The 11498-nt window shown below is 40.5% G+C and overlaps 1 protein-coding gene across 1 annotated transcript in view; it reads right to left on the bottom strand.

Moving 5' to 3' along the window:
• Positions 1-516: 516 nt before the first annotated feature.
• The window catches only part of HMGA2 (high mobility group AT-hook 2), a 139543-nt gene continuing 128561 nt past the window's right edge, over positions 517-11498 (bottom strand). The window contains exon 5 of the mRNA XM_024123051.2: positions 517-3455. Coding sequence (XP_023978819.1) covers positions 3408-3455 — 48 coding nt within the window. The 3' untranslated portion in view covers positions 517-3407. The remainder of the gene's footprint in view (positions 3456-11498) is intronic.

Below are 11498 nucleotides of genomic sequence, written 5' to 3'. Positions count from 1 at the left end.
ATATTAAGTCAAAGATAACTGACATATCAGTTACTCCCATTATGAACTTTGTAGATGCAGGCCTTCAATGGAAATTCTCTAGTTTTAAACTGTAGACCATTCTTCTTTTACATTTCTTTAAGGTCATCTTTGTAGCGTTAAATGTCAGGCTACGAGAGGTGAATTTAGGGCAGTTGATTTAAGAAGTATGATACAGCCTTCCCTCAGAATCCACGGGGCATTGGTTCCAGGATCCCCTGCCAATACCAAAACCCAAGGATGCTCAAGTCCCTTATATGAAATGACTCAGTACAGTCGGCTCTAAGGAATCCGTGGTTGGTTGAATCCACAGATTCGGAACCCGCAGAGGGCCGTCTGTACTTCAAAACTTTATGTTCGTGTGTGTAGAGGTGTGGGTGCACACAACAAAACGACTTGTGAATGTCTCTCTCCTTGACCTGTTTTGACCAAACTTTATTACTCATTTAATGGAGTCATGACAAAGAGTAGGAATCAAAACACATGGGGATCACAGAGGCTGTTATGTTTATTGTGCAGAACAGACAGTGATAATCCACTAGAGAAATATTTTCAACAAGCAAGCGATTCAAAGTACAATCATAGACAGCAACTCTACATGAAGAACAGAGTTAGAAGACACTCAAAGAAACAGGGAGAAAGTCAACTGCAGTTCAACGTCTTGATACTTTTCTCCTGCACACATACCTAACTTGCAGAAATGGTAGAAAAGTTAAATGTCCAGTCTTACTTAGCCCGAGACCAACAACAGCAAAGAACAGTCCTATAAAATTTATCTCCCACAAAAATAAACTATATATATAAAAATTTTATGATGTTCTTACTGTTCCATTGGCCACAAGCTTTTTTCAGTATGAAAAATGAGGTATACTGGGGCTTAAGAGGTAGTAGTGTGTTTTGATTGTACAACGTATAGGAAATAAGAGAGTAATTTCATCAGAGATGGAAACTGCCAGGTGCTCCGAGTTTGGCCAACACGAGCAACTGCTTTAGTTTTATGAGCTGGCCAGTGAGGTTTCAAAAGGCCCAACCCAAGATACGGAATGGGGCTTCTTATGAGCCACGGTTTAGTTGCTTATTTAATGCACAGTTAACAGTAATGTTGAGTTTTAATTCTCTCCATAGCTCCTTTGGTGGTTCACAACAGTGAGCAATCTGCCAGTCTCAGAGAGGTATGTGGCCTTTGAAACTACCTCTCTGAAGCGGCTGGAAGAGAGATGGTTTTGAGTTTCATTTGGCATCAGTACTAAAAGCCAGACTGACACAAGCCGTCATGAGAAGCTACCTCTTGGCCCAGTTGATAATACCATGTTAAAAAGTCAGCACACTCACTAGGAGAGAAAGGAATAAAAACTCTACATAAGAAGCGTTTAAAATAAATCTGGCTGAGACATATTACAAAAATCACATTTGTGTAAAATACATGAAAATATCTGTCAAGCATTTTCTCATAGTCAACTAATCTTCAAAACACATATTTTTGATTGCATCATGCAAAAGCTGAGCTTGTTGCATCTCACCTACAAAGCTTCAAGTTTCTTTGAAGGTTGGCTTTATTTTATTTATTTGCAAAGAAGTAGGTAAAAACGTGTTCCTTTCTATCAAAAGCCTTTTACAAAAATAGTTTTGACGAGGGTTAGCTGCAGTCTGAACTATTTCAAACATTGCCAAAAATGAATGCTGCAAGTAACAAGTTCATTCCTTTTGAAGTCTGGAGGTAGGTCTTTGCAAGTCAATTAGTCCATTTCCTTAAACGATTCATGTGAGGTACAAACTTGGAGGGTGATATTTAAACATTACAGTCAAATTTTGTGTGATGTGTAGTGTAAGGAGGAAAAATATCCTTAAGAACCTAGGAGCGACTTGGTTAAAAAAAATTCAAGTTAATGTGGAAAATCTAGCAGAGAAGCTGAAACAAGTATTTGTAAAATTTTAATTAAAAAAAAAAAACACAGACAAATACATAGCCATGCTGAAACACAGTAAGGAGACTGCTTCTTTAACTGTAACTAAGTGTACAAAAAGAACTGTAGATGAATAGCATCACCTACCCATTACTTTTTTTTTTCTTGCATTGCTTGTGTATAGCAGCATGTAGTAAGTACTAAACTGTAAATTAACTGTAACATTCAGAGGTAGTATTGAGCAGTGGGGATGTATTGCATCTCTGGCTAAAAGTGCAGTTTGAGTGAAGAGATGGTGAGCTGAAATCAAAGTAAAGCACCTCAGCCAACCATCCTATGTCAAAACGTATTACTTGAAGTAACACATAAGCTTCATTTGAGGTAAGTGGTATTTAGGTCTTTCACAGAAACTGATACACAACGGAGAGAGAGAGAGAGAGAGAGAGAGAGCCTGCTTTTTTGTTGTCGTTGTTCTTTAAATTGTAGTATAAACTATAGCAAAAGAAATTTGGATTTCGCTCCTCCCACCTCATAATCCAGGTGAGTTCATCATGCATTATTCTGTTGTACCTTTTCATTAAATTACGAAGAGGATAATTTTACTTGTCTAGGTTCCTTAAAACGCTTTGAGGCTGACAAGTGTGATTTATTGCTAAATGGCATTTGGCTCTGTAGGAAGTAGATTCTACCCGGATGAGGGTTCCTGAAAAAAAAAAATGAGGGCCGTGAGTAAATTTATTACTCCTGCTGATATGTGTGGCACCCATAAATAAAGGAGTTGGTAATCTGAGTTTGCTTACTTCCCTTTTTGAAAAGTGAACATCACCTTTTCTGGTTTGTTAAGCTGGATGAAAGGATACATCAGCATTTCGTCTCATTTAGAAATAAAAGTAAAAATTAAAAAAAAAATCATCAAGTAAGTGTCTACAAGGTTATATGAAAAAGAGAGAAGTAGTATCTAGTCCTATCTTTGGTGTTCTAAACAGAAGCTTCACTACTGCGAGCGGGTTGGGTGGTGTCTGAGGCAGCCAGTGTTTCCCACCGCGCCTCTCCTAGCAGAATGCCCAGCGTCACACGGGTGACATGTTTCTGGTTTGGATGCAGTGCAGTGATTGACTAAACCCGATTCAGAGGTTCTTCTCACCCACCCACTCCTGCTTATCAGATCCACAAACTATTAGTAGGTTAAGGAAAAAGAGAACAGTAATTAAAAGTTGCATTGTTAAACTGTGTCCCCTGTGTTTACAGCAGTTTTTCACTAAACCTGGGACCGTGAAGGGATTACAAAGAAGGTGATTAATATAGTCCTTTTTAAGGTTACGTGACTTCTCCCCCCACCCCCGCCCCTCCCCCGCCCCGCCCCGCCCCCTAACCCCAGATGAAAGTGGAAAGACCATGGCGACAGAGAGTAAGTGGTCACTGCAGTGTCTTCTCCCTTCAAAAGATCCAACTGCTGCTGAGGTAGAAATTGAATGCTGGCGCCCCCTAATCCTCTTCTGCAGACTCTTGTGAGGATGTCTCTTCAGTCTCCTCCTGGAACACACAAAGGGCACAACCATTACACTGTGTGGGCTGTTCAGACAAACAGTTGAGAGGTGACCTGTTTCCACAGCACATTATGCTGGCTTCAAAAGAGGATGCGGATGATTGGCAAGCCCCCTCGTTCCCAGGGCTTCTTAAACCGTAATTGAGGAATCAAGGTGTTGTTTTTTCCCAGAGCAGTCATTAGCCACTGTTGACTTAAGGCTTGACATCATGGCGGCTGCTCAGCAAATTCAATTGTCTGCCGTCCAGAGAATGTCAGGCCCGTGTGAGCTTACTCACCAATCAGAGGGAAAAAGAAATGGATAAATTTTTCCTGACAGCATGCCAGTCATCAGTTTTAAAAACCAGCAAATCAAGCGAAGGGGATCTGTTCTTAAGGGACAAAGAAAACGCATCCTGCAGGTATTGGTAATCATAGCTGATGCTCTTAGGGACTGGCTGTTATTATTCCCATTTTACAGGTGAGAAAATCAAGGCACAGTGAGTCGTATACCCGACATCGCAGAGCAAGTCGAGCCAGGCTTTGGGCAGAGTCAGACGGGTGTTGGCAGCTGTGTGTAACCAGGATGCCACCGCCACGTACCAGAGGCAGCGTGAGGGCAGAATCGAGCCTGAGAAAGGGCTGCAAGAGCTGACGACTCACTTCCTTTCCAAATGGATTTCCTCCTTCTTGTATTCATTAAAGCGCATTTTAAGACAATGACCAAAGTTTGGCATTAACTGCTCAATCTCAATACTAAATCCACACTGACCAAACATTTAATGGTGGTTTGGCCAAGCAGAGAAAATCTAATATATATGTTTTTGCAGGGCCTCCTCTTCCTATAAATCTAATTTCTCCTTCTCTTTTCCTTTTTCTGATTCCGTATGGCTCTGGAATTTGTTGGAATTTCTGCAAACCGGCTTGAGCTGCAAAGTTCTCTTTCCTTCTGCTTACTTAACAAACGTGCAGTACCTTTCAGGACATGGGTGGTAAAGCGGAGACAATAAACATTTCTGATAAAAGCGTCCTTAGTGAGAGGATGATTTTTATCAAATGCTGTACATTGTCTCATAAGACGGCATGTGAAAAAGATCCGGGAGAAGAGGTAAACATTCACTCCTGCAGCAAACTTTAAGAATGGCCAGCTTAAAACAGCTTATAACAGTCTTCATACCTTAATAGATTTGATTTTCCACATGGCTTCATTTTGTCTGGGTGGCTAACTGACACAATTTATACCTCTCTTCCTTTCCCAGGTCACTACAGTACACCATTCAGTAAAGCATGCCTTAAAGCTTGTCTGCATTATATGACCAAACTTCCATTCATTAGTGTTTGAAACACTTCAGCTGTGAAGGAACTCCTAAATGCTGCCATGTGTGACGCTTTTGCGTAAAAGCAGCAAACGGGAGGGAAAAAAACCCACATGAACGGGTACTCACATGCTCACATGAATGTGCGCACGCGGACACATGGACACACACACACACACACACACACACACACACACACACACACACTCACTCACTCACTCTATCCTGGGCTTTAACCACAGGCCACTGCTTACTGCAAACCCTTTGCAGAAGGTTTCAAACGTTCTCTTCCCCCAAGACTGAAGGAGCTGTAAATCCTGGGAATAAACACACACACACAAAATGAATGGATTACAGCTTAAAAAATATAACCACCGCAGCATCAAGTCATGAGATTTCACACCGGTTTTGTTTAGTCTGCTTTGGGTTATGTGGGAAACGTGGAACGTTTGAAGCTACCTCGCATCTGCTCCCAACCCCCAAACGGCAGGCTTCACATATTTAAGCAGCACGTTTATACCTCTTGACAGGCAACAGGCCATGACCCTGAGATTCTCTATGGAGTCCCGGCCACAAAGGAGGATGTAGCAGGATCAAAGCCACGGACGGACGTGAGAGAGACAAGCCAAGGTTCAGCTGCCCTCTGACCTTGTTTTTTCACTTAATATTTAAATTCCAGAAAGTCATTAAGCTGTTCGGCAGATACACTCTTCACCGTCCCCAAATGACTCACTTCTCATTATGACAGGAGGTGTGGACTTAGGTAACTACCCTGAAACAGACCACAGAGTACACGCCGGCAGATATATGTGATTCCTTCTCTCCTGGTTAACAAATTAATAGAACGCAGTCAAGCTGGAAACCCCCCTGGATGGAGCTGTAATTATTCCATTTCTAACTGCTCGATTTTTCTAGACTATCTGGAAACCAAAGTACTTCCAAATCTGGAAGGAAATCGAATTTTCAGGCCATGAACTTACAAAGACCTTATAGTAGATGGAATGTGATCAGCTTTTCAAAACCTTCCCAGAAACTTTGCTTGATTTGAGCTCTTGAAGCTCCTGATATGTAAGTGGTTTATTCAAATCCCTTAGACACAACTCAGCTGAAAATGATGGTCCCTCATCCTCATACTGTTTCCTTTACTTAACGGTTCTTAACACAACATGGAGAGTTGTTTTATTTCCACCGACACTGAAATGCTTCTACTAGTAGCTGTCAGTTAGTACTGGGTACGTAACTAGGATGTCAGAGGGCGGAAGCCTCACTCGGTCAAGCTTTTGGAGGTCATGCAGCTCTCACACACTCAGAACGATGGTTTTCTCAATGTTTGGTTCTTGGAGAGCTCTGTCTTCCTGGCGTAGCCCTGACTGGCCATCCTCCAAAGGACGGCATGGCTGCCAAGTGGATGATGTTGGCGGGGCACGTGGCACCTCTCACCTCTGCAGGACCCAGTTCTCACCTTCCCAGTGACATTGGCCTTTTGCTACATGTATGGTTGCTGTGACAAAAGTGTGCGTGTCATTAAGAGAAGAAAAACCCTCTTCGTTTTCTTGTTTTGGTTCCACAATTCATTTACTGAATTGGGGCAGGTGACTTGACAGCAGATTGCGAGATAAGGCTGGGAGAGAAGAGTTCTTGCTTTCCCTCCCAGGAGCCATGTGGGTCATGGAGGAATGAAGATGGAGTCGGGAAATCCACGTTCAGCTGTCCTGTCACGGCTGACCAGACTTCACACAGGGCCCTTCTGCGGTGCAAAGAGTGGACAGGACCCAGTGACGAAGGGAATAAGCAGCAGGTTCTGATGTCCCCCAGGGATCTTACTTTCATAGCAGAGTAGTTGGTGGGGACCCTTGGGATTCAATCCTCCTCAGTTAACTTAGAAGACACTGCCATTACTGCAGGTGATAGCTTGCAACTTGAGATATTTATTTAAGTTGCTTCACGTTCGCAACATACGCCCAAAGGATCTTTGAGCTTGGGTAGCCCCCCAAGAGCAGCTCTGAGGCACTAAGGAGGTGGAGGGACCGTAGCCAAGCATTCTCCACATCTCATTAGGCGCTGGCTGGTGAGATGGGAAGGCCAAGCAGCCACAGTCTGGTCAAGGAGGCTTACCGCTGGAATGGGGCTTCACGAATGTAGGATAAAAGGACTTTTCAAAGTGAAAGTGCACAGTGACATTTTTATGAGTACCAGCCACTAAGGCCTCTAAATACAGAACAGCCCCCAGCCATCCACTCAGTTACCTTACAAAGACCACTGAGGCTGTACCACACTGGGGTGAAATGTGGATTTTTTGGCAGAAAACTGAAGAGAAGGAAAAGAAAGTGGGCAGAGTTGGAGAACTATATTTTTATTACGACTACTGGAAAAACTGCACTCATTTTGCCTTAGTCTTTCTTTTGTTCCCCCCAAAAAGGAATTTAATAAGTGTAACTCTTTCATTGCTTTCATTACGCTTGTGGAAAAAAACCCCCACTGAAACCTAGATATATAGTTTGCACCTATCTCCATCCTTTTAATTTGGTTCAGCACAATGCATGTGGCGTATACCCTTGGGTACACTTCTGCTAACTTATTCAAAAGGAGGAAGAAGACATCCCAATATCCACCCTGATCCCCTAATGTTGGATGGAATTTTTCAACGTCTTAGGCGTTTAACCATAGATGTTACCACACAGGCATGGGTGAGGGTGTGCGCTGGAGGAAGGTTCAGCGTTTAATGTGACAGCTGAAGCTCTGGGTTTAATTTTCAGATGCAGACTAAACAGCAGATCTGCAGTGGAAAGGAGGCCAACGAATTTAAAATGGAACCAAGAAGTGGAAATACTCTCCCTGCAAACTTTAGGAGTGCTGTCACCATGGTGCCCCTCTTTGTGTGTATAAGGAGTGCAAAGTCATAGAAGTCCATGCCAGCTTTAATAAATCCTTATTTTTTCCCCTTGGTTGCAAAGAATTCTCTAACTCTCTTATCATAAAATGCTGCAGGCTACAAATACATCTGTAATTTAAGCTGTCTTGCCAGTAAACCTACCAATACCTGGTAATTTAGAAAGCGTAGTTATGGTTTAATGAAATTCTTCTTGTCATCTTAGTATGTCCAGTGCCTTAAGCACTTGGAATGCCACACTCACGGGTGTTTCACGTTCGTGACTATCTCGAGCCAATCCCGCTGGAACAGAAATAATGGGCTCTCCTCAGCAGCAGTGACCAGAAACAAGTTTTCAAGTTCCATCTGCAGCTAAGTGACCCTCAAGACCACAAAGCGGACTCTTTCTATTTCTGGGTCAGATATTTTAATTTTAAATGGATTGGGGCTGTTTAACTTAATGGAAAGTGATTATTTCCTCCAACTAGGAAAACTTTATATCGCATTTTAAAAAAACATATCCACTGGAACCTACATAAACCCTATGATCAGGGAAGTGCAAGGGATTCTGGTAGAAACGGTAGGGGGGAAATATGTTTTTCAAAAGAAGAGTTTAGAAGTTGGGATATTTACGGTATTTGTACCTGATCTTTTTTTTTTTTTTTTTTTTTTTTCTTTTTTTAGTTTTATGTATTAGGTTGGCCAAAAAGTTCGCCCAGGTTTTTCATAAGATGTTATGGAAAAAACCCGAACAAACTTTTTGGCCAACCCAATATATACAAATATACAAGCATCTACCTTGCATGTGCTGCCATCAATGTAATAAAGCCCGTATAAGGTCTTATTGGGGGATATTTGAAGTCAAGAAGGTTGATCCTAGATGTCACTGACCACAGGCACCAACCCTGGCATTAATGGCTGTATAACCTGTGCCTTATTCTCACTGTGTCAGACCGGTAATGAGAATACTCATCTCGCTGCCCAGCAGGGTGTGAGAAAAAATGTGACAACCAAATGGGAAAACTTTGAAAAAAAAGAGTAAAAATCCTGTAAGACTACAGTGTGGAGCTATGATGATTAATTATAGCTCCTCATTCTGTGTTTCTTTCTTTACCTGTGATTCAATGATAGATTGTTGAGAAAGAAAGGAAAAAAAAAACCCTATTATTAAACAATGCCTCCTAAATAAAACAAAATAAGACATCTTAGATTTGTAAAATACACTCCTGTTTGTCTTATTCATGCCTCTGGTCAGAGTTCCATCACTGAAAATATTGTAAACAGAGGTAATATTTATCCCTGGGATACTACGAATTTCTTTCCGGGATGAAAGGCTATTTAAAAATATCTTCAGGAGGGAGTCACATTTTTCAGATAGGGAATTCATTTTATGTATAAACTAACTGCAAGTTTCAGGATCCTGGAAGTCACGATTTCTGAGGATCACAAGCTTGATCAATTTTCCATGCCAGATCTAATTCGTACCGAGGAGTCTCATGTTTAAAAAATAGCTAAAGATGCAGCAAAAAGATTTTTGCATGAAGGAAGCGCTCAGAAGAAGGAAATTTATTTCAACATTTCCAAAATTGTTGAGGAATGTTCTTCCTTTTATGCAGAGTAGTTTTAAATAAAAGTGGATAGATTAAAGGGTGCTTAGTGGTTATATTCTGGATATGTTTATCAATGGCACAGATTAGGAGAACGCTTTCTCTTTGTTTTCCATGTGTATAAAATTTTTCATAACTTGTATTTGTTGCCAGGGAACAGACTATTTCTGGATTTTAATCATTATTGCACCAAACATTTTTCATTATCCTGAGATAGGACTTTTGAATAAGATTATGAAGATATCAGTAATAATACTAAGCTAACAAATAATTCTTCAATAAGACATTTCAGTGTCCAGCAAACATTCTCTGAAGGTACAGAAAGTTTCTTGGATAAAGCAACATATTTCTATTCAAACATTAAGGAATATCTTAGAAAGGCGATGTTTTAAATCCAGTTACTATTTATTCATATTAATTTTGGTCAGCAAGTTTGGATAATAAGAAGAAAGCTTACATATTGAATAAATAATCGGTTTTTACCCAATTCACATCAAAATGCACAGGAAAAGCATTCTGCAATATGCATAGAAAAGCAGGCAGACATGGCCATTTTATTTTTAGCCTAATCCACAAGCTTTACCACACAGTTAAAAACAATCACACTTAAAAAAAAAAACCCAAAAACTCCTATAGGAAATCTGTCAAATCCAGAAATACTATATTTTGCCTTTTGGAGTTTTATATCTTGCCCCAAATTGAGTGATGTTCTTTCACTTCCGTTAGAAGTTTATGTCATCTCTGTAAGACATTCCCCTGCCAAGAAACAGCTGACTTCATCTTGCCAATATTCCTTTATTACAACTAAGCTAATGACTTCATATGTTTACGGTTAATAATCATTTTGATATGCTTCCTCTGCCCTACCCCTGTGCTGCTATATCCTTGAGCTACTTTATTATAGGGGTTAAATGTTGCTTTCTACTTGGCTCTCCTCTTCCCTTGACCTTTGCAATGTCAGAGGTCAGAGGTTAAATCAAAAAGTAGTTCCTATACAACAAAACAGTCCCACTCAGGGAAGGCTTTGATATAATTCTTCATGTTTTGCCAGTTGGTACCAAACACTTACTGGCCCACAAAATGTTTTACCAGCTAGAAAGGGCGTAAGTTGGAAAATAACTAAATCAGTACTCTTTATGACTTAAGCGGTATAAATCACTATTCTCCCTGAGTAGAGGGTGCCTCTTTTCTTCAAGTCTGACTTATGATGAACTATTGACTGTACTGGCCAAGATACCATGTAAAGGATGAGTTCAGTGAGAGTGAGAGCTCTACCTTCTTCCTCCTTCCTCCCTTGTACGTCTAGACTGAAAGCCCCCAGGAAAAATGCCTTCTTTGAGAACAAGATGTTGACTGCAATTCATCAACCTGCTTGTCCCAAAATGAAATCTCTCGTTTTGCTCTAAACAATGTTTAGGTTGTCTGAAATATAAACATCCTTAAAACTGCCCTTGAAGTCTCTGTAAAAACATTCAGCTTTTTTTTTTTTTTTAAGGGGGGAAAATCCCATGATAACCAAGGCTTACTGAGATTTCTTTGCCCCGATACACACCACCCACAGAAGATGTTACTCCCAGGTAAAAGCTCTATTTCGAAACAGAAAGCTTTGTTTCCTGTCTTTTAGAAACTGAAAACTTTCCAGTTCTCTCACTCGGAAGTTGAAAAGGAGCAGGTTTCTACCTGTCTTAATTGCTGGAGCTGGAGCTTGCCAGGGCTGTACAACAATGAGGAAATTGGGTTGAAAGGAAGGAGAACTTAGGATTCTTTAAAAGCTCTTTTTACCCTTTGGGTAGGGCTCAGGTGAGAAAATATGTCTGAATTATATATAAGGACTCACTTCTAATCTCAGTTTAAAGCCTTCAAAGGGGGAAATCAAGAGACAAAAAGATATTTAATAAACCAGCAAGATCTTTTCAGAAGTCTGAGATGGAGTGAGATTTTTTTCTTATCACAATAAAAACTTGAGAAACAAAGCCCCCTCTATCAATAATAATAACCTGATACACTATGGGATTTCTCTTATAGAAACAACAGCAGCAGAAACAAAACCTACCACTGTTGCCTACTCAAGTTGAGAATGTAATCCATGTTGCTGAGAAATCAACTTTCAAACTGCTAAAAAACTAGGAAATTAGCTAATTTCTTACTTTATCACTTTAAATGAAAATATAGTAGAGTTCTCCAGTAAGCTTTGTTTTCACTGGTTTTGGAATTAAAAAGAAACAGTTAACGTAAATATTAGAGATTTTCCCCTTTAGA

The sequence above is a fragment of the Physeter macrocephalus genome, chromosome 6, assembly GCF_002837175.3.
Source record: "Physeter macrocephalus isolate SW-GA chromosome 6, ASM283717v5, whole genome shotgun sequence".
In the NCBI taxonomy this organism is placed as follows: domain Eukaryota; kingdom Metazoa; phylum Chordata; class Mammalia; order Artiodactyla; family Physeteridae; genus Physeter; species Physeter macrocephalus.
Note: the sequence above shows the minus strand (reverse complement) of the source record. Positions and strands in the feature narration are given on the sequence as shown.